General features: G+C 41.7%; 1 protein-coding gene across 1 annotated transcript in view; it reads left to right on the forward strand.

The window, feature by feature from the left end:
* The window catches only part of prmt3 (protein arginine methyltransferase 3), a 58,221-nt gene that overhangs the window by 12,304 nt on the left and 30,791 nt on the right, over positions 1-15,126 (forward strand). Inside the window, exons 10-11 of the mRNA XM_020651942.3 lie at positions 933-1,032; positions 14,076-14,154. Coding sequence (XP_020507598.2) covers positions 933-1,032; positions 14,076-14,154 — 179 coding nt within the window. The remainder of the gene's footprint in view (positions 1-932; positions 1,033-14,075; positions 14,155-15,126) is intronic.

A 15,126-nucleotide genomic window follows, 5' to 3' on the forward strand; every position in this document is an offset into this window, starting at 1 on the left:
ACTATGCTGAAAAACGCTCTTTTTTTATGTCTCTCCTGTAAATATGCTGGTTCATCTTAGACCTGTCCTGTCAAAAAAACTCCACTTAGTGCCACACTTTGGCCAGGGGCTGCCCTGATCCACATGCAATACAGTGTCCTGCAGGTTTTTTTGTTTGAATAACTTATCTGTTTATTTGCAGAATGAGAAATCTACAATACAATTATGATGCAGAACATTTTCTACAGTGAAATGCAGGAACAGCTATAAAAAAGACATCACAAAAGGTCCGTGCTCTGACTGGAGGATAGCCAATCATAGTTCAGGATAATTGGGTGCCCCCTAGAGTGGTTATCAGACTTCATTGGTGCAGAGTCCCACCTCTCGGGACTCTGTCCCCAGACCCCTGACTATCACAGTTTTCATCCACCTAATTTCTACCTGCAGAATTCAGCAGTTTTTAGATGCCTTAGTTTTTCAGAATCGTAGTAGTATGCTCTGTGCCACGCATAAAAATCAGCAGACAGAGCATTTAGTAGCTAAACAATATGCATTTCCTGAAAGACTTACATCAGCAGGGGACCTGAATAAAGACTTCAAAGCAATATCAGCGTTCATCATTATTGCTCTCTTTCTGTTGTATGTCATAGTCGGTAAATATTGCAGACAAAGTCGCTACATTAACCGTAAAGTTGATAACACTCAAATGTTGTGTGAAGAAGTTGTTCTGCTGCAAAACAAATAGATTCATCATCTTATAAATATGACAGACTTCCATGAAAAGGTTAGGGTTTGCACTTTGTACTAATCCCCCTTTTGTGGACAGTGACTGCACACTATTGCAAAACCACAAAGCCGACTCTTAAACCACTCATCTGTTTGATCTATAGGTGAGAAAAAAGTGGACATGAGCTGTGTGTATAAGTCCTTTGACTCTTGCATGTTGCCAACAGATCCAACAAACTGGAGGATAAGATCACCCTGATAAAAGGCCGGATAGAAGACATCAACCTCCCCGTGGAGAAGGTGGACATAATCATCTCAGAATGGATGGTGAGTACATGTTTACATACTGGAGTTATTTTATTGTTGGAATGACGGAGTAAGAATCAAGCTCATGCTTCTACTCCTGAGCCCTCATGAAATCAATGAAAGAAAAAGTTCAGCTATTCTCAAAAGTTTGCTCAGCATGTTGCAACGTCTACCAAAATGTTCTGTTGTGCTCTACATGAAATGAAAGAATCGGTTGTCTCTCAACCGGAAGGTCGGGGGTTCGATCCGCAGCTCCTGCAGCAACATGTCCTTGGGCAAGACACTTAACCCCAAGTTGCTCCCGCTGCTTCGTCTGCGGCCCCGATTGAGTAACGTTGCGAGATATGTAGTTCAAAAGCGTCCTTATTGATCTGATACTGGCGTCAGTAAAATCCTTCTCTGCCTCAAACGGTCCATTTCAGCTGCCGTCTCTCTCAGACCTGCATGCCTACGTTTCCACTTTCCTCCGATGAGCGAGCTCTGTTTGCAGTCGTAGGGAAATGTGAGTGAGCTTCCCGGTGGGCGTGTCCTACAACTTCACTCCATGCTTTGCTCTAATACGTCGGCCAGGAATGACATCAGGTTCCTGACGTTTTGGTCAAGTCTCGCAAAGTTCTTGTAACGTCTCGTTTAGAGAAGCAGGAAAACCACGTCCTGAGATTACACCACCAACTGTATGTCGTGTGTTTAAAAAAAAACTTTACAGAGGTTTAGTATAGACATCCAACATTGTAGCGGTATGTATTAAATATGGATCAGCATAATTGAGCTCTTGTAATGTAACAACAGCCTCACCAGTGTTTATAAGGGCTCTTACCAAAAAGCATTTATTACACTTTGCATCCAATACATACAAAAGCAAACCAAAAAAACTGGAACAGGATAGCACTGCACTGGGTTTGACTCCTTTAAAGAGTACCAGTTCATTGATTGAGCCCCGACCAAGCATCAATATAACAGATTGATTGAATTTCATCTTACTTTGCCATCAGAGGGATATTTGAACCATTTAACCGAACTTCTTGTTTTGCATGTATCAGAAATTAGATTTATTCATCTAGTGAGGCCAATATGTCTTAACATGTGAGTTGTATCTTTAAACCAAATGTAGAACTCCTGAAACGCTTACACATGCATATACCTTAAATGTAAATGCCCGGTGTAAACTTAGGTTGGTCCTTAACCAGCCAATGAGCGTGCTGAATCCAAGGTGCATGTTTTAAACATGGCTTAAACAGGGCTAAACTTGACCATGAGTTTCTCTGAATATCTAACCAGGAAGAGCAGTCTTCCTTCGCCTTGATGCCCATTTATCAGGGAGATTCTCTGTGGCGATACAGGCAGGAAAGACGGCCAAAGTTGAACGCACCACTGAAGTCATCCCTAATTCATGAGCATCCCGTATCTGTCCCCCCTCCACCTCCCCCATCCATCGTCAAACCCCAGGGTCACGAGCAGGGGTCGCCAGCCAGAGCCTTCCCATCCTCTCGGCAGGGAAATTGAAATTCGATGGTTGACGTGTCGGTGGAACGGTGAAGGATAGGGGGCGTAATCTCTGATGACACCAGCTCACAGAGCGCTAATAAATCTAAGAACTCTCCAGTCACTTCTCATCACGGCAGCAATGGCAGACATTTCTCACAGTGGCCAGGACCTCCAAATCTTCCCTCCAAACTGCCCGAATAAAATGGAGAAATGACAAGTTGTCAGAGGAGGAGACTTCCTGCCCAGTGTAAATGACTGTAGACTGTATTAAACTTTAATGGCTTCGTCTTACAGCCAGGTAGTATCCTCTTATCTGAGAGACATTCTGGAAAGTCTTCACTGTAGCGTGTAATATTTTACTTTTATTTCTCCCCTCAGTTGTCTTGACCCCCCCCCCCCCCCCCCCCTCCTGGTTTTAAGTGAAAAAGTTTGACCTTTCATGTCTTAATGAATCATTCAGTTTTTAAGATGGAAAAGAAAACCATTTTAGATTTTTGTATGAAAATGTAAAAATAAATACTGTAAGTTTAGAAAGAAGATTTACATGGAAGGATACAAGTTTGAATACTTTTCTGGTGTCTCGCTTTCTTTTAAAGAGATTCATAATCCGACCGAATGTGTTATCGAAAATGAAACTCTTATTTTGGTTGCTCATTGAGAAAATATATGTTCCCCTCCAATTATTTGAACATTCAATCATTCTGCCCATCAAACCATTCATGTAAATGCTTCAAATATAAAAGTAAATCATATGACATGCGAGAACCTTTTTCACAAAATAACCAACCTATTGTTATTAAGCTGCTGACTTCAATGTAAAGTGGCAAAGTCAACAGAAAACTGCTGGCATGAAATCCAGACATTGGCAGTTTTCACATGCAAAAAGATTCTAGAGAATTTCCGGAGGACTGCCTCTGAAATCCTCCTGATCTGGTTGTTCACACATGCACCTAACAGAGGGAGACCATCCCTGTGGGATAGCAGGCCAGCATCCTGAGACAAATCATGACAGAAAAAGAATGACATGGAAGTGGCGGATGACGCAACGGAGTCCGCTGTACGACGCAGTAGAGAGAATATCTGCATTTATTTCGATGCTACGTGTAGTTTCACAGAATCATATCAACAAAAGAAGGGGAGGAGAACAGACAACGTAATGCAGCAAAAATACCAGGGGGCTGGCAGGGGGGGCTCCAGATAAAGTCAGAGTGAAAAATTCAGCTGTTTGTGTTCACACATACAGCTCACCCTGAAAACTTCAGGAGTTTTTCAGGAGTTTTGTGCAAGTGTGAAAGCACTATAAGAAATGAATAACATTTCTACAAAGAGTACGTGTAGAAAAGTTCTGACTACTATATCACTCACCTTCTTACTGGTGGTGTTTGATTGACCACCAGCATGTAATTGCATGTTATCACCAAAATCAGTGATGTCATAAACAACTGATTGCAGAAATGATGATTAAAGAGCAGGAGTGTTACTTTAATTATCAATGAATCCACCAGTCGGTGCTTCATAGAGATAACTTTGTAAGTTTTATCCTAAAGTAACAAGTGACCGACCTGTCAATCAAGGCTGTAATGGAAGAGAAACAAAGGATTGTATCAGTAAAGTCCTGCTGTCAGAGTTGTTGGGCCGGTCAGACAGACAGTGGTTACAGGGCTAATAGACAGAGATGAGTGATGGATTATGTGGTGTATCTGTGGTGGTGGAGGAGGAGGAGGAGGAGGAGGAGGAGGAGGAGGAGGAGGAGGAGGTAGAAGGGGGCAAATGAGAGTCTGTCTGTTGTGGCAGAGTTTGAGAGACTGCCTTCAGCAGCACCACTGTCATTTCATAACTCACTACATTGATCGGTTCTCTCTCTCTCAGCACACGGAAAAACAAACAGAGCAGATAAGGGGCTGGGGGGTGCTGACGAGGAGGAGGAGAGCTCAGTTTCCCAGAGGCTAAATAAAGATTGTCACTCTGAGATCCATCACAGGGGATGGGCCTTCTAGCTGCATGGTGCTTAATGTGCACAGACATACAAATATGGACATGAGAGTTGATGGACAGTGGAGAAATGCTTCTACAAACTTTTGTTACATAATATTAGAGTATGCATTAAGGGAAGACTCATCCTAGACTCTGTTCAATACAAACAGTTTTATGCTATCAAAGAGATATAAATGTTGTTTAAACTGGTCTGTGTCCAGAGTATGGCCCTCTGTCCACCTTGCGTTTTTTTTTTCTTTGCTTCACCATCTTTTTCAGTTGTTTTCAATGAGTAGAGAGCATGTGCAGCAGCAGGCGGTAGCCCGGACTAAAAGTGCAGAGCCCAGCATCTTTTTTTCTGGGCACTCCGCCTTTCTTGTGCGGTTACTCCGGCCGCTTCGAGTTGAAAATCTTTTTCAACTTTTCAGAAAGGCTCTGTTGAAGTCACCGGCACTCTTTTCCCACATCGTCTTTGCGCTGTGTCTGATCGGGAAATAAACAATCTGAAATACTAACCTTGCATAAACGGAGCTGTATCGGTCACACAGTAACCGTTGTCATAGAGACAGGACAGATGTGCAGCGCTTTTAAATTCAGCACACAAACGCTTCATGCAAGCACTCCTGAGCGCACAGCCAGGTGGACGAGGGGCCTACGCTGAAAGTTCAGCTAGCAGTAACAAACTCCTACATTTGTTAACTTGATCTTGTGTCAATATCATCAAGTGTCTGGGGAAACATGCTATACTTATCTGATGAAGTCCTGGACCTCTTGGTAAGGACTTGGGTTGGGAACTGGACTGGAGGCTCGCCGGTGAGGACCAAAATAGTGAAGTTGGTCTGGTAGCTGGTGAGTTGCCAGGCCACTTCCCAAGTACTGCCGGGGTGCCCTTGTGCAAGGCACTGAAACCCCAATAGCTCTTGCCCAGTGTGTAACAGCCGCACTCTGACATCTCTCCATAAATGCATTAGTGTATTTCATATGTATGTGTGTAAACAGAGTGTAAACCAGAATGTCATTTCTCCTTTGTTCTATCACTTTGTTGTGTCTCGGTAGTCGCCATAGAAACTCCTTCCCATTGCTCTTTTTTATGTAATCTATAAAAGTATAGACAAAACAAAAACCTATCCTGGATCTTGTCAGATGTGTTTGGTCTTTGTGTGAAGTAGCCCTCACAATCCATGATTTTAGCTGTTGAGGATCAATCAAACTCCAGCTGATGAAACAGAAAACAGTTGAAAACATCTGGAGGCATTCATTGCTGATGCTGGTCCTGTTTCAAACATCTGTTTTGTTAATAGTTTGTGTTCAGAGGCAAAAGGCCGGTGTCCCTGAAATATGAGCTCATTCAAGTACGTGGTAACTAACCTTGGAGAAACACTCCCTGATTGTCCAATGGGTCGCCAGTAACAGAGAAAGTTCAGTAGGCTTTATGAGAAAAGAGAAAAACATCAAAGATTTTCTTTTTTTGCACCTGTGTCCCTGATATACCTTGAGAAGAACATAGTTTGACTACGAAACAAGAACCACTGGCTCACACAAAGTCCTGTATCATTGTGTGTGGTGGGGGTGGGGGTGGGGTGGGGGGGTGTTAAGTCGATTAATGGCAGCTCTTCCTCTTTAGCCTCATTATCAGCGCTCGGAGACTCAACTGCCCAAAAGGAGTGTGCGAGTCATCAGTCATCCTGTCCTTCAGCCTGACTGACTGTCAGTCACACACAAAAACAAACACACACGCAAATAGATGCTTGTGTCCTCACATAAACACACATACACACACACACACACACACACAGTGCCAGAGCCACAGGTGTGTCCATGCTCTAATGAGGATTTATTGGCTCTTCTTACTTCTAAAAGACCTTCAGGAAGTAGTTTTCAGCCACAAACAGTGAAACAAAAGCATCTTGGAATTATTCCAAATGGCGATATTTGACCTACTTTGTGTTTCATTCAGGTCAGTTGATATTTATTATCCTCAATCATTTTCAATTCTGATAGACTTTCGCCAAAAAAGATGAAACATCCCGACACATTTTAGTAAATGAGGAAGTAAATCAATGTGATGCTGGTTATGAGGGATTTAACAATACCTTCCAATAGAATTGTAGATTCATACAAATATGGGCAATTTAAATGGATTTGACAAAACTATACATTTCAATTAGAGATGCACCGTTTGAGAAAATCCGGGCTGATAGCATGTTTGAAATAACAATTTAGCTCATTGCTGATTCCGATACGGAGGTTTGTTTCATGACTTCTTTTGGTGTAAGACTCCCATAGTAAGGGCTGGGTGATATGACCTCAAATCAATATCACGACAAGTTGATAATTTTACCTCAATTGCGATTTATGAACGATTATTTTGTTCTTGTTTTTTTGCCCTCATAGTTCACTGACATGGTCTCTAATGTAAATATGCTCAACTATTAAAGCTGGGATATAATTTCTAATGGAAGAGGTCATTTCTGATGAACTACTTTGTGGTTATTTATTGAATATATCGTATTGAAATCAAAGCATCGCTTGAAATGAAAACAACACATAGTTTTAAAGTAGAAATTAACTTCTCTAAAACTGCAGAAAAACTGTTTGCAAGAAATGCAAGTTATTTATTTTCTACTGTGTTTACATTTGACTTCTTTTTGTTCATTGTCGTCTTCCCTAAAGACAAAATGTGTCCAAAACGAAGGACATTGTGTCAGTGTCGCAGATTTGACATGTCGTCACATGACTCTTAAAATAATCAACAGGGCAAGAGTATGTCGGTTAGAGGTTCTGAATGTCTGTTTCGATTAATTTTCGATTAATTTCCCAGCCCGACGCACAATGACGAAAGTTTCTCCCATGTCTGATAATGAAAACATTTCAGAGTTTGCCCAACATTTTCAGTATTTAATGATTTGCTTTTTAGGATACCGTATGTATAGTTTCTTATGTTTTTAAAGATGCGGACGTCCTTAAACTTATTAACATCCAGATTTTATTCCTTTAAGCATCAGAACATGTTTCCTCTTGGCCTGAGAGTGAGGTATTTCATTTATACAATTTCGTCATTACAATCCAGAAATACTCGTCTGTTTTCTATTTCAACAGCTTCACCAACACTCATGTTTTAGTCGAGCCCATTTTCTTCCTCCTCGTCTTTACTGAAGCACAGACATATGTCCATATAGGCAGCCATTCGATGTAGTATATAAAGACTCATAAAGCAATTCAATACAGCACCATATATCGAATGTATCTAAAAGCCAGTTCTGCATTTCTTTCATCTGTGCAAACATCTGTAGAAATTGGGACACTGTTCACTGAGTTGAATAAATGTTACATGCAGAAGAAGAACCTGACGGCTGGATGTATCCCTCAAACAGACATCCTCATAAACTCAAACCCATAACCCTGCATTGCTCAAATGTTTTTTTTTTTTGTGGAGAAAAATGGCCTCCTTGTTCTCTCTGAATGATACATTTAATAACAGCCTTTGAATGGTTGGACAAGTACCCCGACAAAGACAAGTACAGCAGGATTTTTATAGGTTATGTGTGAATGAGCAGCTTTAAGTTTTTATATTTCAAAGACACTCAAAGGCAAAATGTTTATCCCCCAGCTTGGAGGAGCCAAAGAAAATAAAGATTTTGCCTTAACCTAAATTCAAACAGTAAGTTCAAGTTTCAGGAATTAATCACATCTCTATCAGATATCATCACATTGGATTATGTTGTGCTCATTGATTTTTTTTTTCTCCAATAGTTTTTACTGTGCACCTTGGCTTGAACCATCCATAACTGAACTCAGATGTGCTCTCATTGGGTCATTGACTTTTGGAGTGCACAAGATCACACAGAGGAGATTTTTTGCTCTTTAAGGGTCACAATATTGCATGTAATGTCTGTGGTATTGACTGGATGTGATTAGATGCATTTCTGGGACGCGGAAATGCAATGTGCATTCAAGGACTGGCACACCAATATTACAACATCATGGAATCAATATGAATGTACAAAGACGCGATGACAGCTGAGCTTAGTTACTTTTGGGATGAAAGCAGTCTGTTGGTGACGAGGTTTGGAGCTATCTTACAGCTATTTCTCTGTTATCTGTTCATTTAATTTTTTCAAATTTGGGGAAATTACATGCTTAAGATGTCAGCTTGAACAAACATTTTCAGGCTTGTTGAGAGAGTTAAAAAAAAATCCATATAACTAATATGTCATAACATTTTCAGCTGGAACCTTTTCTTTATGTAGATCTTGTGTCCAGTTTGCATGACTTGACTGTTGCAAGATTTTCAGAAGGCTGCTGTCTGAAAATGATGTTGCAATTTCTCAATAATCCAAAACATTATTTTTCTTGCATGTTTTTGTAAAAAAAAAAAAAAAAAAAAAAAAAAAAAAAAAAAGTCTTTATACATGCCAGTACTGATTAGGGATGTAAAGATGAATCGTACAATTGTGATAAATCAATTCAAAGGTGTCAAGATTCACATCGGTACTCTGAAAAAAATCGCAATAATATGGTGAGCGTCAGCAGCTGTAGAGCAAGATTTAGAAATTGAGGACGCACCGCCGTCTTTTAAATCGGAGGTGAGGAAACAGTTTGTCTTCCCCAAGACATAAAATGAAAGAGGTGGGAAAATAACAGACGAGACAAAAACTGTGTGCAAATATTACAAGAAGACAGAGAACTACACAAAGAGCACAACCAACATGATGCAGCATTTAATCCACACCACAATGAGGAGCTCCAATCACCTCCCCTTGTAGAGAGAAAAGAAACATGAAAAGGCCAAACCACACTGACAAGCAGGTTTACAGCCCCTAAAGGAGTCTTTTTCACTCATAGTTTGTCTTCAGTCTCATTTAGTAAAATAAATCTTAGGAGAATCGTATCATGAATCGTATCGTGGGTTGAGTGAATCGTTACATCCCTAGTTCTGATATATCTGTGAGTCACTGCAATTTTGTCTAACCAATATACCAGTATGTGTCCGGCTCTTCTCTAAACCACGCTGAATCTTAAACTATGTGATATCATCCCACATTCCTTTTATGCCCTAAAATCATTTGCATACTTCATTAAATATGATACTGCAGAAACGTGGTAACGTCTTCTAAAAAAACAAGATGTTCATCATTGATTTCCAAAGAGCGTCTCGGGCTTCTAATAACCTTGTAGCTGTACTGCAAATTACGCTGCTGTTACACTATCTTACACTACATCTTCTTATTTGCATGCCTGTAAATGTAAATAGGGCTGATACTGGAACATACACAATAAACACTCATGGAGCGTCAACACACCAAAAATCCATTACATGAATGTGCATGATATATTTATGCTAATTTTTTTTTTATCTGTTCATAGTGGAGGCTTGTTGATGTAAAAGTGCTGCTGCCTTGAGTGTTCAGTGAAGCGTGGAAGAACTGCCCCACACACACACACACACACACACACACACACACACACACACACACACACACACACACACACACACACACACACACACACACACACACACACACACACACACACACACACACACACACATTGAGAGAGACACACATTCAAGCACACACACACACACCGTCTTCCCCTTTATTTTGCCTCGGCCCCTCCTGGGACCGGAGGTGATGATGATCTGCAGTAATTGAGGAAGACGTATGTAGAATGCAGAAAGAGAGAGGAGGCACTGGAGGGCGGAGGAGAGTGTAAACTGCTGATGCAGATTTTGTACCAAAACGCCTCGTGGTGCCTATTTCTGACGGACGCCAAGTCTCCTGAGGGTTGTTTCACATGAAAATCTGTAAATTGTAACACAGAAAATCATTTTTTTTCTCCCGCTCAGCTTCCAGAAACTAAAGACAGATTTCTAGAGTTGTTCAACATTTCTGTAGGTTTAATGAGGAATACACCATCTTAACTTTTAGAAAAAGCTAAAAATCCTTGACAGAAGTAACACAGTTGTTAAAGTGTATTTGCTGTATCAGTGCACAAGTATATATGTGTGTGTGTGTGTGAACCCACTCAGGGCAATGTGTTTTATATGCTAATTTTGTTAATGTGTATAAGCTGCTCCATCCCATTCTCATTAGGATTTCATTAGTCTCTTTTATGGAAATGCACAGCGCCTATACTGCAGTGCATCTCCTGCACCAGCCTGGCTGCCTGACAGTAAACTCAGCTGTTTCCTCACACCAACACAACCTCAGCCCAGTTTTTGTCACCGAGACAAAAGACAGATAAATGGCTTAGAGAATCTTGTTTTTACTTTGATTCAGTTTTATGAAGACAAATTGAAGGCACTTGAAAGAGAAAATCAGGCAGCTGTTGTCTGTTTTTTTGTCTTGGTGTAGTTTTCCCCTTTTAATTCTTAATCAATGTGGATCCATCTAGGGGCTGCGCACATTGGTGCAGTGGTTAGCGCTGTTGCCAGCGAGAAGGTTCCTGGTTCGATCCCTGTTGGATTCTCTGTGTGGAGTTTGCATGTTCTCCCCGTGCATGTGTTGGTTCTCTCTGGGTGCTCCGGCTTCCTCCCACAGACCAAAGACATGCTTGTTAGGTTAATTGGTGACTCAATTTGCCCGTAGGTGTGAATGTGAGTGTGGCTGGTTGTCTGTCTCCATATGTCAGCCCTGTGATTGTCAGGCAAACAGTCCAGGTTGTACCCTGCCTCTCGCCCAATGGCAGCGGAGATCAGCCCACCGTGACCCTGAACGGGACAAGCGGTATATATAATGGTTAATAAAAAAAAAATAAAAGTGATGGAATAAGATTTAAAGTTAACATTAAAATGTCTTTCCTGAGACGCATGATACTACATTTGAACTTTGTATTCTCAAAATAAAAATATGAACAGTGACTGGCCTCAAGGATGAATCATTATAGTTAACAGTCTAACTTTGCAACATAATCTTGTCTATGCCCCAAAGCAGACATGACTGAAACCTCACCCTGACATCCAGCTGTCTATATCCTGATCCCCAACACCTGAGCACTGTCACTGATAGAGGTGGGGGAAAATATCGATTCATGTAAATAACAAGTTTCTTCTCTTCTAACACTTAAAATCGATTCATAACTTCCAAAAATTGTTTTTTCTTGTTTGTTTGGTTTTTTTTGGGGGGGGGGGGGGGGGCTAATCATCCAGTCGCTGCTAAGTGCTAAGGCTAGCTCTTTAACTCAGTAGAGTGCCAAAATAGAGCAGCAAAAAATTCCACCAGAGTAGATCCTGAAGTATGTACTAATTCATAAATAGACTTTGAATCCATGGATCCAGAATCGTTTTGAATCGAAGCGTGACCCCAAGAATCGAAATCCAATCGTGAGACACCCCAAAGATTCCCAGCCCTAGTCACAGACCCAGACTGCTGCATCATCCAGTTTGGATTGAACTCTTGGAGATGACTAACGGCACGAGATGTCCTCATGCAGTTCAGGAGTGACACAGTGTTCTCTGGTAGATTGCTATTGTTGGATTTTTCATGTAGCGTTGGATGTTTTCCCGTTTGGTAATTAACATTGCAGATGTATAAATTAGAGGGCTGTTGTACATGCAGCTGTGAGAACATGAAAAGCATCAGTGAGGGGGGGGGGGGGGGGGCGGCAATAATCCTGGAGCATTGTTGATGATAAAAGTAAGGTGTGACTCCGCTTGCAGGCATCTCTCCCTCTCTCACATCCTCTTTCCTTCAAGTGGAGCAGTGTCCCGTGAAATTGGGATCTAAATTACGAGGCCGTTGTACTCTGTGTGAGGGTTTTTGTTTTAAAAAACGACCTGCTATAACCGGTAAGGACATCAGCTGGACCCCAGCAGTCAGCACCAGGCGACCCGCGGGCCTGACTTTGGGTTTGGTTCGAGACCGGTCCCAAAAATAGATAGAATGTTTCCCGTAGAGGATGAGTCGGTTATATCAGCGTCATCACTGTCATCACTATCAGCTCAGGCCCATGACAAAGATGGTGAGGATTTTGGAGTTAGAGTTATAAATCAGGGCTCCTTCTCCTGTTTGTCTGCCGCCCTGCTCGTCTCTGCTCCCTCCCCCTGAAAGGTTGTCTTTATTTGAATAATAAGGCGCTTATCTCGGTGCATTACTATTCCGCCGGCCACTGCATTCTGTCTATATCACTCCTCCTCTCCTCCCCCTCTACACTTTCTCTTCATCATACACTCGTCCTTTCATTCAGTCTTTTATCTTCTCCCCTGGCCCTCACCTCTCCTTGTCCTTCTTTCTCTGCACTAAAGAGAGAGACGATATATTGGACTCCAAAACATAACAGAGAGCACTTTATGGACTTATTTTCTCCCTCTCTTATAAAATGTCTTCAATTGCTTCTCTGTCAGAATTTAGGAAAAAAGGAAAAGTCTATATTTTTTTTGCTCCACTTTTAAAAGTTCCAAGTTTTTTTTTACTGTGAATGTATTTTTTAATTTTTCTTCCAATTGGTTTATATATGTTTTTTCTTTCCTTTTTAAAACTGTCACAATGCAATTGATCGAATAAGATGCTGTGATTTGGACTTGAGCTTGTATATCGCTTTTCTAGTCTTCTGAATACTCAAAACACTTTTCCCCACCGCAGGTCACACCTACACATCCACACACTGATGGCAGAGGCTGCTATGGAAAGTTACCATCAGAAAAAAACTAACCCCATTTATACTCATACCTTCCGGTTAAGAGATTACCAACTGAGCCACAGCTGCTAAATCTTATACCAGCCGCTGACTCAAACAGTTAGAGGATTAGTCAGGTTGTTAACAAGCAACCACATACAGTATATAAAAGAATGAAGGGTCTTCATTCAATAATCGTGTAAAGGTAGCAGACAAACTATAACTGGATTAACTCTTAGATGTTATACTTTGTGTTATTTCTGTGTTATTTGATAAAGGGGTTGTGCTTTTGATCGTCTCTCCACCTACGGTCCCTGAAACACAAATCTGAAAGCCCTGATAGTGGTTTGTGATGTGGACCCTGTCAGTGTTGTGTCATATTTCTGATGGGTCATCACTTACAGTAAAACCTTCAGGTACAGATTTAGCTCCGCCTCCATGTCCCAGATGGAGATAAGCCCTCCCATATGTTTGGAACAGCCCAAATGTTGTGTGCTGAAACGCCATATGGAAGAGGCCAGTGCTGCAACTCAGGCTTATCTGATTGGTCGTTCTGCCGGTTGGGAGGGGTAGGAGGTAGAAAAAGCCATTTGTCAGCAGTATCTGCCACTCAGGACGAAGCCAACACGATGTGGACAAAACTCAATTTCAGCATTAATGGAATAATACCACGGTTAATGTGCCGTCTACTGGAGCAGAACACGAGGTTATCCCAGGGTCAAACCTTTGGATGCTGAGAGGCGGACCACGTGGGCACTTTCTCTAGATTCACAGTCATGCTTAATTCAGATTTCCACGGTTGTGATGTTAAATTAAAAGATAATTGAAATTTCCTACGGTTCTGCGCTCCTCTCCTTACACGCCTTTATTACCTGCCTTGAACTGTCAGGAAAGCAGGAGATGCTGCTTTTGTCCTTGTCCACCGTGAACTTTCTCCAGAAGACACAGGGGGGGTTGATAATGTGTGTGTTCCTCTCTTCTCTCTGCAGGGCTACTTCTTACTGTTTGAGTCCATGTTGGACTCTGTCCTGTACGCAAGAGACCTCTACCTGGCTGACACAGGCTCAGGTAGGTCAACTACTCTCCCAACTATACTACATTTACAAAAAAAAAAACGAAAATGAAGAATGAAAAAAATGAAGGACTTTCAAGCAGAATCTGAGCTCTCAGGTGAATCCCTCGGGCCGTTTCCTTGTCCTGCATCGTTTTTTTTTTACGTCAAGTCTTCCTCCTGAGACCCCCCCCTCCCTCCCGTCCCACACGGATAGTGTCCCGCTGTGAGAGACACGTGTCAACAGCCAGATCAGGAAGATTTCAGGGGCCACTTGCCTGAAATTTTCTTTCAAAACAAATGGAGGAATGCATATGTGAAAGCAGCTAGTGACTCAACACTGCAAACCAGGCTGCTTCAGTGACCTACACATGTTTGAAAATCTATCAAAGTGGCAGAAAAAGGTGGGGAGGAGTGTCAGGGGGCGTGGCTTTGCTTTGTTAAAACTACTGTATAGTGGTATAGACAGCCACACCCACCTTTCACCATCTTCAGGCGGGATCGTTTTCTTTTTCTATTTTTTTGAAAGTAGGCTGCACTACCTCTGTGGTGCTCCTCAACACAACTAAGCTAACCAGAATCAGAGGCTCAGGGCCGCAATAAACAAAAATCCCATCTATCAACAGCACTGTGGCCAATACAGACTCACCAACACTTATTTCACTTGGCGTGCAGTAGCTGACTTCAAATTGAAGTGGTACCAAAATGCCTCTTTGAACACTGAGAAGACTGAGCAGACTAAATTAAGGTTAGGCCCAGCATCCTCCCAACCTGCTGCTGTTTAATTATCAGCTGATAGCTGATTCAGTGTCAGACCTGCGGCTTCATAACAAGTGTAGTGAGGCGCACGTGAAGCGCAGCACTCACACAGTTGGGATACTCTCAAATGTGGTTGGTAAGCTTTTCAGCAGGAAAGCAGTTTCCAGTGTAGATTTTCTTACATTTAAACTTTTAATAAAATTATTATATTTGGTAACACCTTGGATTTG

Source organism: Labrus bergylta, chromosome 3, assembly GCF_963930695.1.
Source record: "Labrus bergylta chromosome 3, fLabBer1.1, whole genome shotgun sequence".
NCBI lineage: Eukaryota > Metazoa > Chordata > Actinopteri > Labriformes > Labridae > Labrus > Labrus bergylta.